We start from the raw sequence: 24,653 nt of genomic DNA, 5'->3' as shown, positions 1-24,653 counted from the left end.
TCCTTTTTAGCTTTTTTTACCCATTTTCTAATTTCCTTTTCTCTCTCTAACCGCACCCTCTCCAACTTCTCTCTAAAAATCTTTTTCTTCTCTCTTCGCCGGCGCCGGCGTCCTCCCCTCTCTTCTCGGATTTCTCTCTCGCCCGGCGAATCACTTCGCCTTCCGTTGCCGGCGTCAAGCTCTCTCCTTTCTTCTCCTTTTCACCACCGGTTGAACACCTACGGATCCACTCCCTCTCTTCTCTCCGCCGGCCGTTCCCTCTCTTTCCCTCTCTACGGCTTCCTCTTCTCAGATCTCACCCCCTTTTCTTTTTTGTTTTTGTTTTTTTTGGTTCCTTGTGGCTAGGCTTCTTTTTTGGTAGATCTAAGATTTTTTTGCTTGCTTCCCTTTTTCTTTTGCAGGTTGCAGGGTCTTTAAAGAGCCGGGTTGTCCAAAAATTTGGACAACCCCTTTTTTTTTTTTAATTTTTTAATATAATTTTTTATATTTCTGTTTATTTTATTATTTATTGTATATATATATATATATATATATTTTTAGGGTGTCTACAGAAATATATCCATTTAACAAGTTGAGTTTGAAATGTGCTACACAAGGTACTTTAAAACTTTGTGTTATCTAATTTTTGTTGCGGTAAGATAAATTCCAGTCAGAACCAAGAACCAAAAATAACTTGCCATGGATTTGAGTATGTTACTGTTAAACCTCTAAAGCCTTGATTGATTAGACTGGAAGGTCAATTTCAGTTTAATAGTCCATGCTCACAGTATCGTTTCTGCAATATTTTTCTAAATCTTGCTAATGGTTTGGGAATGCAAATTCATTTGAATGCAGCTAAATATGGTACACGTCATGTTCTTGTTTTGGCTGACTTTTCACCATGCACTAGGACAACATACCTAGAGAAGCTTTTTGAGGACTTCAGAGACCGTGGAGTTGTTATTTGCTGGGTTAATGATAAAACAGCCCTTGCAGTTCTTCGTACAACGTTTATTGGTAAAAATTTCTAGCTTCGTTTATTGATGCTTCTGTTAAATTGTTTAGTAATGTTGTGTGAAATAGATCTCTGAAGTTAGTTTGAGTTAGGAGACTATCATTTTTTGATGTTTCCTCTAGTTCAGAAAACTGGAATCAGTATCATCATGGTTGTAGCTATTTGATGTGCATCATTCAAACTTGGGCCGGATACAAGCCTTTTGCTCCTTGATTAACTAGGTATCTTGGAACATAATTTATTTGTTAGTTGTTAAATAAAGAAAATGATAGGTTGAGGGAAAGGTGATTTTTGATAGATTTATTTTTCTTGTTGGAATTGCTGACAAAAGTTGTACCTTTCAAGTTATCAGCTTGAAGTGCTTAGTGACCTAGGTTTTCATTTTCTCGAGTGGCGATTGCTTTTAGAATACCTACTTAATGGATACTTTGTTGCAGGGTAAAGTGGTTCAGTACTGCAATGAAGAATTTATCCTCTTTTAGAAGATATTTAAAAAGTGTTTGTGATGTCATCTGTATCAGGGCTTAACATCTTGTCCAGGATGCTTTCTTAAATTACCTTTAGAAGGATGTTGAATTTGTTGCTGAAGAAGTGGCCAGTTTTTAGCATGGTGAAATCAATGAAAGTTGATGTTGATGATGTATCTGAGATATGATTACCATTAGCTTTATCTAATGTACCTCTTTTATGTGAGAAAGATAGAGATGGGGAATGTGCATGGTCACCATCTATAGCCCGGAGAGAGAAGTGTCAATGGTTTGGGGAAACATCGTAAATGTTCCAAAAATTGATGGAGCAAATAGGCTTGTAGGGTTGGAAGGGTGTGGGTACCTGAATAAAGGTGAAAGTGTCTTTTTCGAGTTAGATAAATGGGTCATCGACGAACCTTTGAATGCGTGCTTCCAAAGGCTATTTTTTATATATTGTGTTGAAGGAGTGTAGTGTTTCTTAGTGTATATCGTGCTGAAAGAGTGTAGTGTTGCTCAATGTTTTAACCAGGAAAGGAGGTGGAGCTCAATTACCAATGACAACTGTTTGTCTGGGAACAAGAAGCCCATCAGGAGTGTCTCAACTCTCTTGGAGGGGTGGTGCTGGATAACGAGAAAAAGGATGAGCTACTATGGGAACTAGATCCCAAAGGTGCTTTCTCGGTGAAACAATGCATTAGAGTTATGGACCTTCATACTTGCTTAAAGTCGCATGAGGTATGGTTTGCATAAATTTGGAGGTTTATTATCCTTGAAAGTCCAAGAATTTTTATGGCTTGCTTGGAGGTTTATTATCCCTGAAAGTCCAAGAATTTTTATGGCTTGCAATAATTAAGAGCATATGTTCTAAATGTTTTCTTATGTCCCGTCGTGTGACTTTTGAAAACAATGATGTTTCATGTAAGTGGCGTGGGCTGGTAAAAGAAAGTTGTGTTCATATTCTGATCTGTTGCAACTTCTCATGGACCGCTTGGTATAATGTATTCAAATGGTTGGGGTTTAAAATGGGTATGTCAGAGTGACCGTTGAATCTTTCATTAGATCTTTCATATATTTTACACATTTTTTTTCATGTAAAAAAGAAAAGATGAAATGTGATTTGTGGTGCGACCTTTTGGTTGGTTTGACTTGCTCGTACTGAGACAGTATTTAACAAGAAAGCTTGGAATGAAGAGGAAATACTTTTTTTAATCAAGACAAGGTCTCTTCTTTAGATTAAAAAAAAATGAATACCTCAATGAGATTGATGAGGTGAGATAAGGGAGTGAACCATAGACTCTTATAATATATAAATATGTATATAAGTGTATATATAATATTAATACACCCCAAAACTCAGGTATTGGTGTTGCATGGATCCCCTCCCCAAAAAGAGGGTGAGCTAAAGTGTAAGGCAAATTGAGAGCGGCAGGATGTGGTGGAGTTGTACAAGATGTTGTGGGTAAAGTGCTGTATATGTTCTATGGCCTGTTGGGAATTCATGATTCCAATTATGTGGAATAAAACGGCAATTAAAATGGTGCTACAATTTTCTCTCATCATCACATTTGAGTTCGTAGGAAGAGTATAATCATAGGGTTTGATTCCAAAGTTACTCTTTCAAATAAATTAAATAATTTTATATTTCAAACCAGGATTTTTGGAATATTACTATTCATTGTGTACAAAACTTTCTTTGAGTGGGGTATCAAAATATGGAAAGATCAACCCTCATTCTACTTAATTTGGTTTTCCCATTTTTCACATGTTTTCATCTCTTTTGCCCATTGCTCATGGGCCTCATTGATGTTGCCAAAATTTCAGCCCAACTATTAATGCTTCGTTGCTTTATTTCTCAATATCCAAATTCAGCTAAGACATTTTATTGTTATTATCACCAATTTTCTTATCTATTTATGACCAAATTATTAAGTTTTTTAACCCAAAGTTCCCTATAAACTAGTTTGTAATTATTATGTATGGAATTTGTTTTTAATTAAGAATAACCACCATGTAATAAAATACTTAAAACCGTTTCATAGAATAAAAAAAAAGAATTACTAATAGTAAAAAACATGGTTATATTGTTACCATAAGTTTGGGGTTAAAATCGAACTAAATAAAAATATATTATATTATGAGTTTATATAAGAAAACTCCCATGATTGTTACAACTGGATTACTCTTCATAATGAAGGTTAAAACTTTATTGGTACAAAAATAAATTTTATTTTTAAAAAATTCGCTTTCTTCAAAAATAATTTCTACAGAAATAAATTTCTTTTAAAAAAAAACCAATAAAATAAAAGTGTTCTGAGCATGAAACGTGGACTACTATTTACACTTTTCTGAGGCTTTTGGTTGAATCAACTTGGACCCATGACCCGAATCGATAGTCTGAACCAGCCGGCCCGATTTCAATTACCTTTTCCCGGCTCTGGCAAGGCAAAAGCAAAGGCAGGCCTGCGAAATAGCCATCAAAAAGGGGATCAGTGAGAGTGGTAATAAAGCAAAAAAATCCAGCGATGGGAGAGAGCAACGCAACCGTCGATGAGGATTTGCTTCTCAAAGAGTTCTTCGCCGAATTCAGCGAAGTTGAACGAGACAATGAAGTCATCAGGTTTCTCTCTTTTTCTTTTTGGAATTATTATTTATTATTTTTTCTGTTAATTTGTGCTCATGCACAGATTTATGGGGTTTCTAGGTGATTTTGGTTTGACGGGTCTCAGCTTTTAGGGTTTATTCTTTGATAATTTTATCAAATATGAATTGGGAAAAGTTTGGATTTTTAATATATTTGTTTTATTTGTACAGTTGCTTTCTTTTGGTAAAATTTGAGCTCAAATGGCATGTTCTATCAATTGGCTTAATTGGCTAACTTTGAAATTTGGTATTTATAGATATAACAATATGCTTAGTAAAGAAATGCTTGTATAAATTTCGTAGCGCAATTTTTTTCCATATAATTTTGATGGGTAATCTTTGTATTTGGTGCTGTTTGGGAATTCTAAATTACACTTTTTTACATTAGAACTTGATATAGATGAACTTTTCAAGATTATAGTTAAGTATTGCTATTAAAGTTGGTAAAAGCCATAAATGCAGTATTTTTCTAAGAGAGTGGCATTGACACCTTCAATTTAGGTATAACCGGTACTCTAATAGTCGAATCAGCGTTAGAAGTTTAAGGGCTTTTGGGTACTTTTGACTCTTACTTACCCTGCTAGATAGTGATAGACTTAAAATAAGAAAGCTGCTTAGGTGTAGTCCTTTTCTTATTGCTTAGATATAGGTATGCATGTTGGATATGTGCCAACAAATACTTTCAGTTTTGCCAAAGTCTTTTGTTCTGTGTGGGGGGTCACACCCCATACTCTGACTCAGATTTTGTGTAATTTCATAACCTGTATTTTATGACATTCCCTAAGGGCCCAATTAATTTGAAACAATCATCTTAAGGCATGAGAGACCTTTACTCTTTCAGATCCTTGGTTCAATAACAAAGTGATGTGGGCCTAAGTAAGGAAGCTACTTCACCATCATTTATAGATGATCTTTGATCTTACCATTCATGATGCATTACCTTTTGTTGTATGTTTTGTTCTGATTATTATGCTGTTCTTCTATCAAGCAGTTAATTACTTTGGTTTATCATTCTTTTTTTTTTGAAAGGCAACTTTGGTTTATCATTGATGAGCTACTTTCTTCTATTCCTCTTAATAACTTTTGGCACATTTAAACTGTTTTCTGAAAATTGTAGGATTTTTTCATGCTTCAAGTTAAATCCATTTTGAGTTTCTGAACCTAGCATCTGATTCATCTCCAGAAGATGTCAAAAAGCAGTATCGTAAGGTATTCTATTTTTTCCTTGATTGTTGCCCAAGCCATTGATAATTTTTTACTTGGTTATTTATTGATTTATTCCCTGCTAAACATTTGCGGTTATCATTAATGGTCCATCCTGACAAATGCAAGCATCCACAAGCAAAAGAGGCCTTTGGAGGTTAGTAGGTTATAATATTTGTCTTATCTGGTGCTCTTTCTTGTATCTGGAAAGCCATATCAGATAAATTTTTAAATAGAACATTATCATTTATAAGTTATTCAACTTGTATTTACTTTGATTCTTTTCTGTTCCCATATTTGTGGTGCTTGGTGACAAATATTTTTGCAAAAAAGAATTATGGACATGCTTCCCTCCCTCCCTCCCTCCCCCCCTCCCCCATAAACAGACACATACACACACACCAGGACCCCGCAACCCCATTCTGACCAACAAGGCATAGACAGACAACATTTCAATTTTGTTAATGGAAGCACATTGTAGCTTTATTGATTTTCAGAAAGGAGCCAAAGTTGCGTAGGAAAATAAAATTCAACTTCTTTACTTTCGGAATTGCAGATTCTTGGGGGAGATATTTTGTTCCAACATTTAGGACTTGTGCTGATTATAAAGTTATGGTTTTCTGACTGCATTTACTCTTTTGAATGTTTTCTCCCTCCTTGAAGACCTTGCTGTTTGGATTTTCTGAATCTACTTCAAGCGTGCAGGTCAATCTGGACAGATTCGGAATTCATCTGAGTTGTTTTCTAGGATCATGGAGTTGAACTACGCATCGGGTTGCTGGTTCAAAACAATATGAAACTTGAGATGAAATTTAAAAGCGTTAGAAGATGATTATGATTCAGGCCAAAAGTAGAAGATGATATGATGTGCTGATGCTGAATACAAAAATTAACAAGATAAAACAAGTTAATGAATTTAGAATTATGCTCTCTATTTGGCTCTAATAGCCCTAGTAAATCGAAAGATGCAGTAAGATTAATTTGGGCTTTGTGCCGCTACTTTCACATAAGATGTTAGGATCTCGCATCTTGCATCTACATCCTGTCATCATGTTATGTACACCTCTATGTTCTGTTTATCTATGGTACGAATGAAGAAATATTATGATAATTTGTATTGGTCATTTCATGTGATTCACATATTTATTAGAAATTATTATAAATGTTATATTAGATTGTATTACCCACACTGGGTTTTTTACCGTGAGCAGCATTAGCAAAAGCCCAACAACAATTGCTTGATCAACAAGAAAGGGATTATATCCTAAGCCAAGTTACTGCTGCAAAAGGTAGTGCTTAAATTCGTTTTGAGGAGGCCTTGCCTGTTCCATAGCACAGCTGCTTCTCACTCAAAACTTTCTTGAAAATTAGAAAAACTTGTTTGGTATCTTATTGCTGGTGCCATGTATTTGAAGCAGAGTCTTAATGGTAGATTTAGTTTTCACTTTTCTTTCGTTAACTTTTTCTTTTATGTTTCATGCAATTAGTATGATAAATAACTAGTGAACTTGTCAATTTTGTAAAATCAGAATGATTATTGCTGGGTATATGCTATGATAGCATATATCTGTTCCATTTGGTCTTTTGAATTGAGCTTTTTTTTTTCTTTGTTACTTAAAAAACAAAAACAAAATAAAATCGAAATTGCTGGTAACAAAAAAAAAATGTTTACACATTTCATCTGATGCAATGTGCAGAAGAACTTAGAGCAAAGAGGAAGAAGCAGTTAAAGAAAGACACAGCTTCTAACTCAAAGTTATTAGTTGATGAGGTATGTCCTTAATTTATTTTCTTGCATGCATTTTGTATTTTATATTTTTATATTTTAGCAAGTGTGTTTTACATTTCTCCTTACCTTTTTCACTTTTGCTCAGGACAGGACATTTATTACTAGATTTTAATTTTCATTCTTTAATTATCACACGCAATATGTATTTTTACCACTTCTTAAAAAATCAATTTCTAAACATAACTCCATACCATTTTAAAACTACATATACTTATGTTATCGTTTTATTTTATATTTATTATTATTCATTATTTTATTATTTCCATTTTTTTACTTTTACTCTATGCTTTTTTATTTTATTATATTTTTTATTAATATTTTAAAGACATTCATTTGGAATTAAAATATTAGGACTCAAAATTAAAACCCTTCCATCATATTGTGGAGTTTTAACCAAAATTCCTCACTTAGGAATATTAATTTGAGATTGTGAGTTCTCGCATCCCGAGCAAATATTCCATCATCGGTTTAATTCAAATAATATTTTTCATATGTTACTATTTTTTAAAAGTATAACTATTCTATTTTTCTAAGTATGGATATTCTAATTTCCGCTTTCCTTTTTTTTAGTATCAACATTATATATAATTTAAGCCATGTACTTATTTTTATTTTTCATACTATATTTCTTATATATATATATATACATATATATAAAGCTTGACTAAACTATATTTTTATATATTTTCTTATACGTATATCTTTTTTATGATGCATATTTATGGACATACATACTTTTTCATAAATTAATCTATTTGTTATTATTATTTTTTTAAAAATAAAACTATTATATTAATTAAAACTATCAACAAATATATAGTAAATCCATGCATACAACCAATCAGCCCAATCAACAAAATTATCTTCAACGAAGCCTATACCTTTTTTAGTCAACCTGACCCAAGTAATTGTGATTTGGGTACAATCCGAAAGCAACAGCTATTGGACCAGAAAGGGGACAAGGGCTAAGCGTGGCCTGGTTCTACTATGATGTGGCCCAACGTGCGGCCTGCTACAAGATGGTCCAAGCTTCGTGGGCTTGTATTGCGCAAATTGCACTTGCCCTGGCCTTAAGATTTCTCTTTTCTCAAATAAAAACGGCGTCATTTTGTGGCTTACTTACTCAAACCCTAGGTATAAAACTTATTTTTTCAGCCCATCCTTTATTTTCCTTCTTCACCTTCACTCTTTACCAAGCGGCTCCCTCTCTACTGTCTATGCGGCTTTCTTCCCTTTTTTTTTTCTTTACCGTGCACCGCCACCATTGTGAAATCCACCATCTCAACCAACAAAACCCTTTTTTCCTTTCTCGATTCTCACTATTCAATCTTCATCCTGGTCTCAAAACCCTAGAATTTGAGAAAATCAATTTAAGAAAATCCTTGCAGAACATTGTTTTACTCTTGTTTCTTTTATTTTTTTTATGATGTTGTGGTATATTATCGATTGCTAGAAACTAGGGATTTTTTTATTTTCTCGGGTTTTTTTATTTCTAGAACCAAAAAAAAAAACTTTCTTTCTTTTCTATGTTTCTCTCCTGGTTTTTATAACCGCAGGGCAAGAATGTTGTTTTCCAAATATCTCCATTGGTAGTTGGACAGAAGGCTTACGAGCTGCCTTTGATAGTGTGTGATTTGGCCTTTCCTTATTTTTAACTTCACCAGCTTTTAGATTGCATGTCTCTGTTGAACCTCCATTTTTGGGAGGGATTTAAAGGGTCTAATAAGAAAAAAGGTGAGGCTCAAGAGTGTTAGCCGTTTGGCAGACTGCCATGGTAGGCTACTGTCGTTACTAGTTTTTTTTTAATTTATTAATTATTTATTAATTATTTTATTTATTTGGGATTCATGGATCTTAAAATTCAAGGGCCTAAACATGAGTCTATTTTAAAATAACCAAAGGTTAGACATAAAAAAAGCCCAACTTTTAGTTGGGCTCAAAGGTAACCCATCATAAGAAAATAAATAAAATAAAGCAAATAATTAAAAATGCTTGGATATAAAATACAGTGTTTACACAAATGTAACCGATTCCTTCCCATTTGTTAAAGCTAATGCTTGCATGTACCAAGTGGATAAAAAGTCAAGTGGCAATCCACTTGGATATCATGCATATCAATACATGTCTTGCTTAATGTTGAAGACCATTATGTGGTACTTTGCATGTTTATATATCAAATTATGTTGAACACTTGTAATCTGTCTTTAAACAAGTGTTTTATTATGTGTTTCCTTGTACCTAGTATATAGAGTAAATGATGAACGAAACGTATTGTGGTTGTCACAATAGCCACCATAAACTTTTATTTTTCCTTGTTTGCCATACTTAAAACAGAGGTTACTTTTAGTAGCCATATAACCTCTCTTTCTCCAAAAATTACAACAAGGTATTAGAGCCCTATTTGAGTTCTTAAAGGACGAAAACTTTGAATATCACCACAAAACTCTCCAAACAACAACCCACCCTTTAAGCATGGCAAATAATAGTACCTTTTGTCATCAAACACCAACATTAAGGGAGTTTAAGGTCCTGAAGATGAAGGACAATGAAGTTGTGAAGGATTGTAGAGCTAAGCTCATGCAAATAATAAATCAGGTGAGGTGAGAATATTCTAAAAAAAATTTTGTGGAAAAGGTCTTTGAAAATGCCTTGATTGCAAAATTCAAATGCGAAGATAGTCGTGGGACAGCACCAAGAAAGGGACTTTGTGAGTCAAGGGAAAAAGAAATTAAAGGCTACCAAGTTGGCAAATCACAATTCCGAAAGAACAAGTTTTAAGTTTGTTCTCAATGCAAGAAAAAGAACCTTAAATAGATTAATTGTTGGTTCAAACCCATTATAAAGTGCAAAATTTGCATCCAATTTGGTCATGCTGGAAAGGTCTTTAAGAAAAAAAAAAACCCAAATACGCATGAAAAGATCACTCAATCTGTAATAAAATTGAGGTAGCAAATGGATATCTCTTCATGACACAGACCAAACCAAAAGTAGTAGATGCAAGTTAGTGGATACTAAACAACGATTGCCCTAACCATATGACTCCAAAGGTTGAGATGTTTGTTGAATTTGATACATAACATCAGTTGAATGTTGAAATTAGCAAAAGGGATTTCCTGCATGCAATGGGCAAAGGCACAGTTGGCATTCGAAGCCTCTCATACATCAATTTTGAAGTGAAGCTCATTGACATAATAACCAAGTCACTGAGCAAGCCAAAATTTGAATATCATAAGGATAGATTGAAAGTCCTCAACGCAAGCATTAAGGGGGAATGTTGAAGGTAATGCTTGTGTGTACCAAGTGCACAAAAAGTCAAGTGACAATCCACCTGGATATCATGCATATTAGTACATGTCTTGCTCAATTTTGAAGACTACTATGCGGTACTTTGCATGTTTATATACAAACTATGTTTAACACTTGCAATCTGTCCTTTAACAAGTGTTTTACTATGTTTCTTTATGCCTTGTATATAGAGTAAATGATGAATGAAACTTATTGTGGTTGTCACAATAGCCACCATAAACCTCTGTTATTCCTAGTTTGCCATACCCAAACAGAGCTTACCTTTAGTAACATATAACCCTTATTTCTCCAAAAAATACAACATTATTCCCTTATCTTAAGATTCCCCTTAGTGCTAATCCAAGAAGTTCAAGAACTTGGGAACTAATCATCAACCAATTTAAAACCAAACTAGCATTGTAGCAACGTCAATATCTCTCCTTTAGTGGCCTTATCACATTTATCAATTCAATTCTAAATTCATTGTCGATTTATTATCTTTCCATTTTTTAGGCTCCCAAGGGGGTTATATGACATCTTAAGTAGCCGAGATGTAACTTTTTATTGGGTAGCTGCTTTGATAAGTGGAAAATCACCAAAGTTAAAAAAAGTGTTATATTTAAATCGAAGATCTTGGGGAGACTATGCATCTTTGATCTTTCTTAACAAAAATCTTGCACTTCGTGCCAAGTGGTGGTGACAATATGGTATTCAAGATAAAGCATTTTGGTGTCGTTTGATTGTGGAGAAATATAGGATTGGTACACTCCATTGGCTTCCTTCAACTCTCCATTTAAAGAGAATGTCACATCTATGGAAGTTAATTACCAATTTACCATCCAAGTAGGGTACTAAGAAGTTGATTGGCATTGGAGCATTTTTTTTTTTTGGCTTGACTCTTAGGTCCTTAAGGAACCATTCGATGTGAGTTTCCTATTTTCCCTTGCCATTGATGAAGAAATCACAATCTCCAAATTGCTTTTGAATGATTGGTGGCATATTGGCTTTTGACGTAATCTTTTCGTGAGGGAAAGTGAGTTCTTCTAAGCACTACTTAATATTTTTGATAATGTGGTGCTCAACAATGATAAAGAATATGGACTCGTATGGAAGCATGATCCTAAAGTATCATTCTCAATCAAGCATCACTTGCCTCGTTAATATGCATGACACTCCAAACAATCAAAAAGTATGGTTCCATTCCACATGGAAATGGCCAATTCCCTCTAAAGTTTAGGGTTTTCTATGGTTAGCTATCTTGGATTTGTCCTTTCCAAGTTTTTCCTAATGTCTTATGGTGTCCAATTCTAAAATGAATAGTTGCTTTGTAGTTAGTACAAAAACAGTGAAGGAAGATAATACATATTAATTATAATTACTCTCATGTCATTTTAGTTGGCAAGTTTGGGGTTTGATCATATAGTGGTGGAATTTCTCATGGTTTGTGTCGAATTCCTTTGAGTCTATTATCCAATTGTCATAACATGTCACCACTAAATTTTTTTGTTTAGGTGTGATTGTCTACCTAAGTAAATCTATCTTTCCTAAAGATGTTCTATTCTTGATTTAAGTTCATTAAAAATGATAGATTCCTATCTACAAAACAAATTTAGGTTTAGGAGTACAGTTATGTATAGGGCAGATATTAGCATCTTCACAATGCTCATTCAAAGAATTATATTTATTAATCTTGTGTTTTCTTATTTATAACATTAAAAAAAAAGCCTTAACCTTCATATTTAATGTTATTTTCTTTAGTTATTTTTATTATTATTTTTTTTAAATATTAGAAACTTTTATTGAGATTAGCTTTAACAAGAGTTGCCTTATTAGAGAGAGAGTGGAGATAAATAAGAGTGAACAATTGGTCAGTTCGATCGGTTCGGTCTGTCATAATCAATGACCAAATGAACCAAACTTTTTTGCAAAATAAACGAAACTTAAAAAAGGATCAAAATCAAAGATTGAATTGGTTCTGTTGATTTGATTTTGAACCAAAAGAGTTGAAATTTTATCATTTTTGTTTCTTACAAATTAAAACATTGAAATTTATAAATTTCATTTATAATTATTAAATATGCAAATAATCTAAACATAAAAAAAAAAAGAAAAAACTTTGTCCTTTTACTCACATAAAGCATAACATTTAACATTAACAACATCAACATCTTTAAAATTAACATCCAAGTTAAGACAACCTTTGTCCTTCCATGTAAGCCATCAAATTAATATTTAAGAGTGGTAACCTTTAAGTTTTGGCATTCAAAATTCAATAACACAAAAATAATAAAATTAACTCTGATAGTAACTTTGTAAGTAGTAAATAGGAAATATATTTTATATAAATACAACATATGTATATATAAAATATTAAGTTAGGTTTTTTGGTCGATTCGGTCTAAAAACTTTGGATCGAAAATTGACCAAAATAATCGATTTAACCAAACTTTTTGGACCGATTGAATTGAATGGACCAATTAGACCGAATCGTTTTACCTAAAATTGAATTTGGCTTGGTCGTATCATTGGTTCAGTCTAATTTTGCTCACCTTTAGAGAGAAATATCATTAAGAGGGGTTGCAAACATCTTTTGTGAAGTTGGTGACATCCTCTTAATGTACTTGGGGTCTTCCATTAGGTGTTAATCAATAATCCATTTAAATATGAAAACCGGTGGTGGAAATATTTGAGGCTAAATTGGTGGGTTGGAAGGCAAAATCCCTCTTTTTATGTTGAAGGATCACCTTGCTACGCACAATGTTGGTTAGTCTTTCTATTTTCTGTCTCTTTTTAAAATCCCCATAGGTGTGAAGAACAAGATTGACAAGATTTAAATAGGTTTTTATGGTGTGTGATTGATTCAAAGAAAAACAAAACATTTCGTTGAGTGAGGAAAGGTGTGTAACTATATAGAGAATGGAGTTGGGCATTATTGACCTCGAGGTGAAAAATCGAGTACCTTTAAACAACTAGATTTGGAGGTTTACTAGGAAGAAGAATTGCCTTTTGAGGAAGGTGATTGTTGAAATGGTTCGTGAGGACCCCATTAATCTTCTACCGATGGACCATGGTAGCAAGAGGTGCTCAAAAGTTTAGCAAAATATTATTAATCCTCTTTCCCCATTAACAAATTTTTCTTCCAAGTAGCAATTAATTTAGGTTTTTGGTTGGAAATGGTGCCAATATACAGTTTTGGGTTGATGGAATGGGTTGACGGTGTTAGTCTTCAACAAGTGGTGCCTAGGATACATGCACTCAAAGTGAATAAGGAAGGAATAATAAAAAAATTTGGGAAGTGGACTAATAATAACGAAGGGCATTGGAATAAAGAATATTTGAGGAGAGAGCCCTTTGGTTAGGAGCGAGAACAATAGGTGAGCTTGATGGAGCTCATAAAGGATTACCATCTCAATGAACACTTGAAGGATGAAGCAATTTGGAAAAAGGTACAAGTGGAGAATGTAGTACTAAATCATTTTGTAGACTTTTAGTTCCAAAAAAGAAGCATATAAATGATATGTGGAAGAGGGTAGAGGGCAAACTTAGCCACCCACAAGGTAGAAGCCGTCAGTTGGCAGCTTTTTTATGGTCGGATAACAATCAATCATGAGCTCGTGCAAAAGGGGTTGTTTAAAACATTCCAATTGTGTGTTACATTTGTAATAGGGAGCAAGAAACTGTTCAACACCTTTTCATAAGTGAGGATGTATGGAAAATATGGACGAACTGATGCAAGTGGATTGTCCTGAATGACATGAGGGTCCTTTTTTTTTTTTTTGTTTTCTTGTGTTGGGAATGTAGTGGCCCTAAAAGTATGGGATGTCAAATTGTGGGGATGGGAAGTTTGATTCGCTATGGTTTGTTTGGTTATATTGCAACGAAATGGTGTTCTAAGGCAAAAACTGAAATTCGGGGCAATTTCTTGATCTTGTTAAATTAAAGGTTGCGACATGAGCCAATGCTAAATGGCTAGGTGACTATGACTACTATGGACGCATTTGAATTCTCTAACCTATCGATAGTGGGCAGGAAAGATAAACTGGTAAGAACGGGATTGAATGGATGAGATTGAGTTATGGACAGATACAATTTAATGTCAATATAAAACAAAATGATGCTGTTTTTATTATTTAAAGTTAACTTTGAACAATTATCAGTTTGATTAATGAAATCTTAACAGTAATTAATTTTTCATGGGACATAAAGAGTATTTTTCAAACTAATGAGGAAAGTTTACTCTCAATAAAATCTAATGGACTAGAAGTATTTTTAATAATTAAATAATATATAATTTATCATTTTTAATATATAGTTGACTTATAGTTTAATTTAATTTCACAATAATTATAGATAATTTTTTCAATTTCAACCCAATTTATAACGATGGGCTCTTCTGTTCTTTTTCAGTTGGCCCCTCTAGTAATGAGAGGATAGTAAAAAGTTTGGATTTGCTATAAAAAAAAAAGTTAAAAATTTTCTTGATAAAAATTACGATTTTATGTGGATGATATTTTTACATTTTATTATTTCTATAAAAATAATAAAAAATAAAAATATCCATAAAATCGAATCTGAAACATAGAGCCCATGAAGCATAGTTTAGCTTTTGCAATGCAATTAGTTTGGTTGGGCTTCAAAAATGAAAAGCCTAAGGCTAAATGTTTTTGACCCATACGTAGAATAGTGTGGCTTCCGAAAAAAAACCATAGATTTGTTCTTGTGCAGGAACAGAGCAACCAAAAACAAAAAGAGAAGAAGAAAATGGAGAAAGGAAAACCGAATTGGAGTGAGGAGGTAGAGGATCTGGTGACAGCCGGAGACACACAAGGCGCAATCTCCTTCCTAGAAAACCTCGTTTCCAAACTCGAAACGACGCCATCTTCGGACGACCTCCAATTAGCCTCTGCCCTTTCTGACTTGGCTGCTCTCTATTCCTCCATCGGCTACTCCCTTAAGTCCGATCAACTTTTCTCACGCGCTTCTCTCCTCAAGCAACGCGCTCACTCTTCGAGGTACTCTTTCTCTCTCTCTTTGCCTTTTTCTTTTCTTTCATTTCTTTTTAATGGAAATGGAAATAATTAAGGCTGAATTTCCTGGCTTTTCTTTTTCTTTTTTATTTCAGTGACGTCGGGCTTGCAAAGAAAGACTTGAAGGAGGATTCTTTACCGTTACCTAACGTTTCTTTGGCTGGAAATGACAAGCCTTTTACTCATGGTGCAACTATGCATTAAATCTTTAGCTTAGCCTTCCTTTGATTGTTGCTTTTCATATTTGCTTTCGTTTTCGGAAGCAGATATAGTGTTCCATTGCTTTATATGACAAAATTTTGCTTCTATAGTTCTTGGAAAATCTTTTTTTTTTTTTTTGCATTTTTTTCTATAATTTTATTGCATTTTCCTCTACGATTTTGTGGAAGTGAATTTTATTTCTTCTTTTGCAAAAGGGAATATTGAAAAAGGTCCAATGACGGGTGATGATGGTGAGCCATCGAAATTATCATCAGATGATGGTATGTTTTGTTTCCCTAGCTTGTTTTCCTCTGAATGATCTTGTTTTTTGGGTTCTTTGTGATGTCCATATATTAGATTTTGAACGACTTGTCATGAAACTTTAACTCGGATGGTTTGTACAGATTGGGAAGCAATTGCAGATCGTGAACCAAATGAATTACTTTCCTCAGAAGGCTTGCCTGGAGTATCAAGTCTGTCATTGAAAGATAGCAAAGTTGAAGCCCCTAAGAGACGGGGAAGGGGAACATTTTCTTACAGAAAAAGTGAATTGTATAGTGATCGACTTTCTGACGGCGTGTTTGCTACCAAAGATACAGAGAATGAGGATGTGTGCATAGACTCTGAAATAAAGACAGTGGAAAGTAAGCCTTTGTGTCTCTCAATTTAAGGTTATGTTTCCATAAATGTTCAATACATGCATGTTGCCTTCTATGATAGACCGAGCTTATTACTTCTAAATATAGAAGATAGACAGCGCAGTCTTTTCTTAATTGAATCTAAAATTGTGTTTATTTGCTTGTTCCTAGGCCTTGATCTAGTGGGATGTAGAATGCCTTTCAGACTGAAATATTTAGCACCGGCTTATGAAAATGAACTATTTTTTGGCTTCTCATGTCGTTTCTAATGATTTCAAGGTTTTATGATTTCTTCTTTTCTTTATCTGCATTTTAAAAAAAAAAAAAAAAACCTTGTGAAATGTATCTATTTAACAAGTTGAGTTTGAAATGTGCTATACAAGGTACTTTAAAATTGTGTTATCTAATTTTTGTTGCGATAAGATAAATTCAAGTCAGAACAAGGAACCAGAAATAACTTGTCATGGATTTGAGTATGTTACTGTTAAACCTCTAAAACCTTGATTGATCAATTTGGAAGGTCAATTTCAGTTTAATAGTCCATGCTCACAGTATCTTTTCTGCAATATTTTTCTAGGTCTTGCTAATGGTTTCGGAATGCAAATTCATTTGAATGCAGCTAAATATGGTACACATCATGTTCTTGTTCTAGCTGACTTTTCACCAAGCACTAGGACAACATACCTAGAGAAGCTTTTCGAGGACTTCAGAGACCGTGGATTTGTTATTCGCTGGGTCAATGATACAACAGCCCTTGCAGTATTTTGTACACCGTCTATTGGTAAAAATTTCTAGCTTCGTTTGTTGATGCATCTGTTAAATTGTTTAGTAATGTTGTGTGAAATAGATCTCTAAAGTTAGTTTGAGTTAGAAGACTATCATTTTTTGATGTTTCCACTAGTTCAGAAAACTGGAATTAGTATCATCATTTAAACTTAAGCTGGATACAAGCCTTCTTCTCCTTGATTAACTAGGTATCCTGAAATTTAATTTATTTGTTAGTTGTTAAATAAGGAAAATGATAGGTTGAGGGAAGGGTGATTTTTGATAGATTTTTTTTGTTGGAATTGCTAACAAAAGCTGTGCCTTTCAAGTTATCAGCTTGAAGTGCATAGTGACCTAGGTTTTCATTTTCTCGGGTGGTGATCGCTTTTAGAATACCTACTCAATGGGTGCTTTGTTGCTGGGTAAAGTGCTTCAGTGCTGTAATGAAGCATTTATCCTCATTTAGAGGATATTTAAAAAGTGTTTGGGATGTCATCTGTATCAGGGCTTAACATCTTGTCCAGGATGCTTTCTTAAATTACCTTCAAAAAGATGTTGAATTTGTTGCTGAGGAAGTGGCCAGTTTTTAGCATGGTGAAATCAATGAAAGTTGATGTTGATGATGTATCTGAGATATGAATCAGGCATGCCATAATTCACTGATAGTAGGCTTTCATTAATGATCTAATGATCTAATAATATTGTAAAGGTTAGGAGCCAATGAGAAAGGTCTTAGACTGATAAAAGCTCGAGCTGCTTACCAAAATGCCGGAGGTTGTGGTTGTATCCGTATTATTTATCTCAGCACCTCATTTCATTTAGGAACTTAAAGTGGGTAATAAATGTACTTTTGGTATATGAATCTTATAGAGTAGAATAAAAGAACCTTATTATTACAATTATAGATCGATCAATTTGAAGATCTAGTTGGGCTTTGGTAGTAATTAGACTTTTGCATATGGTTCTCTGGTCAATTCTAATGGACATGGAGTGAAGCGTTTTATCTTTATATAGTGTAATCAGAGAATTTTTTTTGGGTCACTTATGGGAGGTATAACGGGGGAGTTGGGATTTGAACCTTGGACCTTAGTTTTCCTGAAGAGGGTAACAACCACTAGGCTTAGCCCGAGTTGTTGTAATCAGAGATTTGTCAGTGCCTGATGCTGCACACTTTTCAAAATGAGGCAGTATAGAAGCAGTTCTAATGGTGTTTCTTTTGCTAGAGCTGTGTGCTCATAGTTGTATGAATTCAACATTTTAAGATTCATCTTTCTTGAATAATGGTCTATACCTTTCAAATTTAGTTGTGTGTCAATTACATTTTCGAGCACTTGACATTATTTAGATGAAACATAAGCTCTTCAGCCAATTTATTAAGTGCTTCCCTGATTAACAAGGTATCCTGGAACATAATGCATTTGTTAGTTAAACAAGGAAAATGATTAATTGTGGGTGATATTTGGTAGATGCTTTCTTGTAGGAATTGCAGACAGAAGTTGTATGTTTCAAGTTATCAGCTTGAAGTGCCTAGTGACCTAGGTTTTTCGTTTCTCAGGTGGTGATTGCTGTTAGAATAGCTATTCAATGGGTGCTTTGGTGCTGGGCAAAGTGCTTCAGTACTGCAATGAAGAGTCTATCCTATTTTGGAGGAATTAAAAGAGAGTTTTGATGTCATCTATCTCAGGGCTTAACATTTTGTCTAGGATTTTTTTTTTAAATTACCTTCAGAAGGATGTTTAATTTGTTGCTGACGAAGTGACCAGTTTTTACCTTGGTGAAGTCGATGAAAGTTGATGTTGATTATGTATCTGCGATATGAATAGGGTGTGCCTAAGAATTCACTGATAATAGGTTTTATTTAATTATCTAATAATATTGTAAATGTTAGGAGCCAATGGGAAGGGTCTTGGACTGATAAGAGATCAAGAACCTTGCCAAAATGTAGGAGGTTGTGGTTGTATCCAGACTATCTATCTCAGCACCTCATTTCATTTAGGAACTGAAAGTAAATAATAAATCTACTCTTGGTCTATGAATCTTGTAAAGTTAAATAAAAAAAACTTATTATTACAATTATAGACCAATCAATTTGAAGATCTGGCTGGGCTTTGGCAGTAATTACACTTTAGCATATGGTTCTTTGGTCATTTCTAATGGACATGGGTTGAAGCCTTAATCTTTATATAGTGTACTAAGAGAATTTTTTTTTTTTGGGTTACATATGGGATGTACAAGGGGGGTGTTGGGATTTGAACTTTGGACCTCAATCCTCCTAAAGAGGGTAACAACTGCTAGGCCTAGCCTGAGTTGTTGTCTTCAGAGATTTGTCTGTGCCTAATGGTGTTTATTTTGCTAGAGCTATGTACTAATAGTTGTTTGAATTCGACATTTTGAGTAAGGTTCATCTTTCTTGGATAGCTGTCTATATCTTTCAAATTTAGTTGTGTGTCAATTACATTTTGAGCTCTTGGCATTATTTAGATGAAACAAAAGCACTTCAGCCAATTTTTTATGTGCTTCCATCTCAAGATCCATTTGGAGATTGGAGATCTAACTTTTTGTGAGCCAAATATATCATGATGGGATAGTCTTTTGGTTCTCCTCTTTTGAGGATTGGTTGGCATTGCTGTGTCCGTAAAATTTACAGAAAAAGTTTCCAGAGGTAGCACTGCAATCAATGTTGTGATGCCATTAGTTTCTTTCAAACCTTGCTTCTAATGTGATGGCTACAGTTAGCTTTCTGTCTATGTTGCTGATTATTTTACATGGGAAAGGCTTTTTGAGACATTTTTGCTTCTTTGCTCTATTTTTGTGAAGGCTTTATTGTTCCTTTCTCTTCATTAGCCTAGTTTGCTTTTAGTTGTCCTGCCTGGTTTAGCTATTTCTTTGGTGCTTTATTGTTATTTGGTTTTTGTTTTTTGTTTTCTTGCTACTTGTTGTCAACTTCCCTTATTTATGTTTTAGGCATACGTGTTCTGCTCTCTTTTGATAGATGAAATTCAATTATATTAAAAGGACATTGCTGTCTTGTTCTGAAAGGGTCCAAATGGTCTGAATAGAGAAATGGTAGGACTTGTAATAAAAATCGACTTCAATGGCATTTATTTGTTGTTTCTATTTGGACCAAAACTTTTTTCGGATAATCTAGCATTGTCCTTAAAAAAAGTTGTAAAACATGTTAATTAGTGTCTAAGCATCTTCAATCAGCTTGTTAAATTCCACAACCAGTAATTTTTATTTTGCTAACAATCTATTATTTGAAGGTAGCCCTTGAAGCCTGCAACCATGTTAATTGTCCATTTACTGTACGTATACTTGATGAGGATGATATGCTTTTGGGCTCGATTTCGGCAAGAGGTAATTTAAATAGGCTTATTTCGTTTGGAATTTCATCACAGTTGCATTCCATTTTGTGAAAGCTCCATGCTTATTTCTTTATTCAGTGGAGCCACATGCTTCATTATGTTTTTGGTTTTTTTTTTTTAGTTTCTTTATGGTATGTGTGCTTCTTAGGTTTTCTTTATACATTCGTAGTTCATTTTATTTCGCTGAATTTTTTTTGGATTACCACCCTGAGCTAACCTTATTTTATCTGCTATTGGCTTGTGAAGATGCCCTTCTGTTTAAGACCAGGTCCCCCTCATCCTATCTAAAAATCTTTTCTGCTTGCATAAAGTGTTTCACCTGATTTAACTTCTAGATTGAGTTAAAGCTTTTTATGCGAAGTAGACTGTAAAATTTCTATGTTATATACCTGCTCAAAATATTGCAATTCGCAGCGCTTCAAGCAACAAATGTCAGAAAAGAATAAAGAATGCTATAGCATGTTTGGGCTAATCTTTCATAATTTAGAGTTTAAGGGTTTAGCTAATGAAGGAAAGGAATATGCAGTTAGATGAAAATTTTAAGGGTGCTGAAATGTGTGCTATTCATTTTCAGATTTAGAGCCTCCTCGCCAAAGACCACAGACGTCAGCAAGAACTGCCCAGAGGCTGATAGCTCAAGGAATGGGATTGAAATTGTCATCCTCAACCTTTGGGTCTAGAGAATTGAGAAACCAGGAAGAAGCTAGGAAGAATCGGATAGTTACAAGACAAAAATTGAAAGATGATGCCTGGGGCGATGATTGAAGCAAACAAAGGGTTTTATTTTCTTGTCATGTTAACCTTACTTTGTTAACCAAACAAAGGAAAAGAAAGGAAAGAAAAAAGGAGTTTGAATACAAACTTGTTTCTCAATTATAGACAGGTTTTGTAACACAACTAGATAGTTAACAACTCAGGCTCCCTCATTTCGAATTTTCTTTGAAGAGTAAAGTTTGTTCTATGATTGTCTTTTATGATAGCTCATATATTTACTTTGAAAAATATTAAATCAATTGTTTGATATGATTATAAGATAGGAACTGTTCAGAGAACCAGTGCAACTCATCCATTGTTTAGCTGATTAGTTTGTTTTCCCAGTTAGTAATTTTCGTGTCTTAATTGTTTATATTTGTACTTTTTGTAATTAGCTCTCGATTAGTTTAATAGGAAACGGCGAAGCTAATAATTTAGCACAACTCTTTGTAGTTTTTGCTATGCTGAGTCATTTGTGATCACTTTCAAACCAATGCGATGAAATTGTAAAATATTAGGACCTTACTCATCGAGGTCGTCCTCTATCTAACATTCGGAATTTCAAAGCCGGAGCCATATGTTTTTAAGCAAGGAGCGATGGGCAGTTTTATTCTTACTTCATGCAAAATTCACCTTGTTCTGATATCTGAAAGTTCCATTTGAGTTGTAGCAGTAACTTAATCAAGTAAACTCATAGTAAATATGATAAGAGTCTCTACCTCGAGACATAGACCTAGATATACTTACGAGACTATCGATCACTTCTCCTATCCAGATCAAGCCCGTTTGCAAAGCTTGGTATGCTTTATCCCACGACCAACACCTCCTTCGCATCCTATGATGCTCGTGCAGACAATAAGAGCCTAGGCTTAATCCTTCATTGTGATTGTCTAAAGCAGAACAAGTTGGTTCTAGGACAGAGCCTTTCTGCGGCTATGTGGTATTCTGATGGAAGTATTGAGATATGGGTCATGGGAGAATATAATGTGAAGGAGTCATGGGTCAAAGATTATGTCATCGGAGCATATCTGCCAATCACTCTGAATCAAACTACCCGTCCACCGTTTTCGAGGCCATGGAAAAAGTCAATACAAAGCAAAGGAGCTGTTCAAGTTGCTTAAGCTCTGAAAAATGGAGAGATTTTGTTGTAGTACATGAATGGAGCTCTACTTCTGTACAATTCTAAAAATGAGGAGTTCAAGGATCTGGTCACCCTTGGGTTGCCAAAATGGTTTTGCACAATCGTCCATGTTGGAAGTCTATTATCCTTTGAGGAAATTCAGAGAAATGAACAGTAAGTGTGCATTTGTTGGTCAGGCACCTTGCCATTCAATAAATTACTTTCTTGAAATTCCTTTGAGCAGTGAGTAATAGGCACACCAAAAACCGCACACATTATCACACTATAGCATAATAGAAATAGGCAGACCAACAACCATGATCATAAATGATAAAATGCCATTGTTTTTATTTTTGAACCAAGGTCTGACATAATGTATGCTGCCAGCCTTTTGTCAAAAAGGGTACTGTAAGAGGGGTTTTTGTGATAGGAAGAGGAAGCGTTGCAAATAAGTAAAAAGATGCACCAGAGGCGGCGAAGAGGAAGATTGGAACAATTCTTGAAGTACTGAGTATAGTGACAAGTAGAATAAAGTAAAAAGAGAACTAAAGAGTAAAAAAGAATTAGAGAGAGAATTTAGAGAGAGAAGCTCTCAAGCTGAGAATGTGTTAGCTCTAGGGAGAAGAGAAGAGCCCCTCTAAATGACTTGTGAAGCTCTATATATAGTATTAAAAGTGACGGTTACTCAAGAATAGGCTTTAATGCGCCTAATGAATGACATTATTATAAAAAACATTAATGTGAGTAACCGTTACTGTAATTGGATGTAATAATACTTGTTATCAAGTATATGAATAGATATACGAAAATAAGATAAGAGGGTGAAACACTTGTATTTCAGGAAATGGTTAAGAGGAAGATCTCTTAACTACCTCTATATCTAAGTCACCAAGCCAAACTTTCCGGAACATCTCAAAATGAAAGTAACTCATGAACCCTGCCACTTATTTCAAGTTGTTTTCACTGTCATCCAAGTGAAGTGGTTATTCTATTTGAAATAGTTGTTCTACTTGTATTAGTTGTTCCATATGGTGTAATGCTTTACTTATTTTAATTATTTTGCTTTAAGCAGTACTTCACTTGTTTTAATTGTTATGCATGAAGTAGTGCTTTACTTGTTCTAGTTATTCTGCGTGAAGTAGCACTTCACTTGTTGTAGTTGTTCTCTGTACAACATTATGTTGTACATAATTCTTTTAAAATTACATATTAATCAAAATCAAGTATTTACAAGTACTTATGATTACCATCAACTTTATCTAATTTACCTATTTTATGTGAGAAAGGTGGAGATGGGGAATGTGTATGGTTACCATATATAGCCCGAAGAGAGAACTATTAATGGTTTGGGGAAACATCATAATGTTCCAAAAATTGATGGAGCAAATAGGCTTGTAAGGTTGGAAGGGTGTGGGTACCTAAGTAATGGTAAAAATGTCTTTTTCAGGTTAGATAAATGGCTCATCGACGAACCTTTGAATGCGTCCTTCCTAAGGCTGTTTTCTATATATTGTGTTGAAGGAGTGTAGTGTTTCTCAGTGTATTTTGTGTGTGAAGGAGTGTAGTGCTGCTCAGTGTTTTAACCAGGAAAGGAGGTGGAGCTTAGTTACCGATGACAACTGTTTGTCTGGGAACAAAAGGCCTATCAAGAGCATCTCAACTCTCTTGTAGGGGTGGTGCTGGATAATGAGAAAGAGGATAAGCTACTATGGGAACGAGATCCCAAAGGTGCTTTCTCGGTGAAACAATGCATTAGAGTTATGGACCTTCATACTTGCTTAAAGTCGCATGAGGTATCATTTGCACAAATTTGGAAGTTTATTATCCCCGAAAGTCCAAGGATTTTTATGGCTTCCAAAACTTAAGAGCATACGTTCTAAATGTTTTCTTATGTCTCGTGGTGTGACTTCTGAAAACAATGATGTTTCATGTAAGTGGTGTGGGCTGGTAGAAGAAAGCTGTATTCATATTCTGATCTGTTGCAACTTCTCATGGACCGCTGGGCATAATGTATTCAAATGGTTGAGGTTTAAGATGGGTATGTCAGAATGACCATTGAATCTTTCATTAGATTTTTCATATATTTTACACATTTTTTTCATGTAAAAAAGAAAAGATGAAACGTGATTTGTGGTGTGACCTTTTGGTTGGTTTGACTTGTCCGTAATGAGACGGTGTTTAACAAGAAAGCTTGGGATGAAGAGGAAATACATTTTTCACTCAAGACAAGATCTCTTCTTTAGATTAAAAAAAATGAAAACCTCAATGAGATTGATGAGGTGAGATAAGGGAGTGAACCATAGACTGTTATAATATATAAATATGTATATAAGTATATATATATCTATATATATATATATATATCTATATATATATATATATATATATATATATATATATATA

The 24,653-nt window shown here is 34.2% G+C and overlaps 1 protein-coding gene and 1 long non-coding RNA gene across 10 annotated transcripts; both read left to right on the top strand.

Moving 5' to 3' along the window:
* The first annotated feature begins 571 nt into the window (after positions 1-571).
* Positions 572-2,607, top strand: LOC18590206. The gene is made up of 2 exons (XR_001930011.1): positions 572-996; positions 1,994-2,607. It is a non-coding gene; the product is annotated as an uncharacterized LOC18590206 (long non-coding RNA).
* Positions 2,608-3,910: 1,303 nt separating this feature from the next.
* On the top strand, positions 3,911-21,429 carry LOC18590205. Of its 9 annotated transcripts, none has more exons than XM_007015606.2 (12): positions 3,911-4,081; positions 5,222-5,313; positions 5,436-5,464; positions 6,519-6,596; positions 7,005-7,078; positions 15,107-15,393; positions 15,504-15,595; positions 15,825-15,890; positions 16,014-16,253; positions 16,867-17,028; positions 20,280-20,369; positions 20,952-21,429. In XM_007015606.2, the coding sequence occupies exons 2-12, from the start codon at positions 5,291-5,293 to the stop codon at positions 21,140-21,142; spliced, it is 1,332 nt and encodes a 443-aa protein (XP_007015668.2). In that variant the 5' UTR covers positions 3,911-4,081; positions 5,222-5,290; the 3' UTR covers positions 21,143-21,429. The 9 variants fall into 9 exon arrangements, with proteins under 9 accessions (XP_007015668.2, XP_017985293.1, XP_017985296.1 ...); XM_018129804.1 differs by having other exon boundaries at positions 3,917-4,081; positions 5,437-5,464; positions 5,864-6,596; XM_018129807.1 differs by lacking the exon at positions 3,911-4,081 and having other exon boundaries at positions 5,437-5,464; positions 6,013-6,596.
* Positions 21,430-24,653: the final 3,224 nt, after the last annotated feature.

This window comes from Theobroma cacao, unplaced genomic scaffold, assembly GCF_000208745.1.
Source record: "Theobroma cacao cultivar B97-61/B2 unplaced genomic scaffold, Criollo_cocoa_genome_V2, whole genome shotgun sequence".
In the NCBI taxonomy this organism is placed as follows: domain Eukaryota; kingdom Viridiplantae; phylum Streptophyta; class Magnoliopsida; order Malvales; family Malvaceae; genus Theobroma; species Theobroma cacao.
This window is presented reverse-complemented; position numbering and strand designations above follow the sequence as displayed.

Bases quoted from the DNA above. Each gene is read 5' to 3' on its own strand.
- LOC18590205 (XM_007015606.2), top strand. From the start codon at position 5,291: ATGTCAAAAAGCAGTATCGTAAG. The intron at 5,465-6,518 runs GTTAGTAGGTTA...TACCGTGAGCAG, and splicing joins AGCAAAAGAGGCCTTTGGAG to CATTAGCAAAAGCCCAACAA. The intron at 16,254-16,866 runs GTAAGCCTTTGT...ATTTGAATGCAG, and splicing joins TGAAATAAAGACAGTGGAAA to CTAAATATGGTACACATCAT.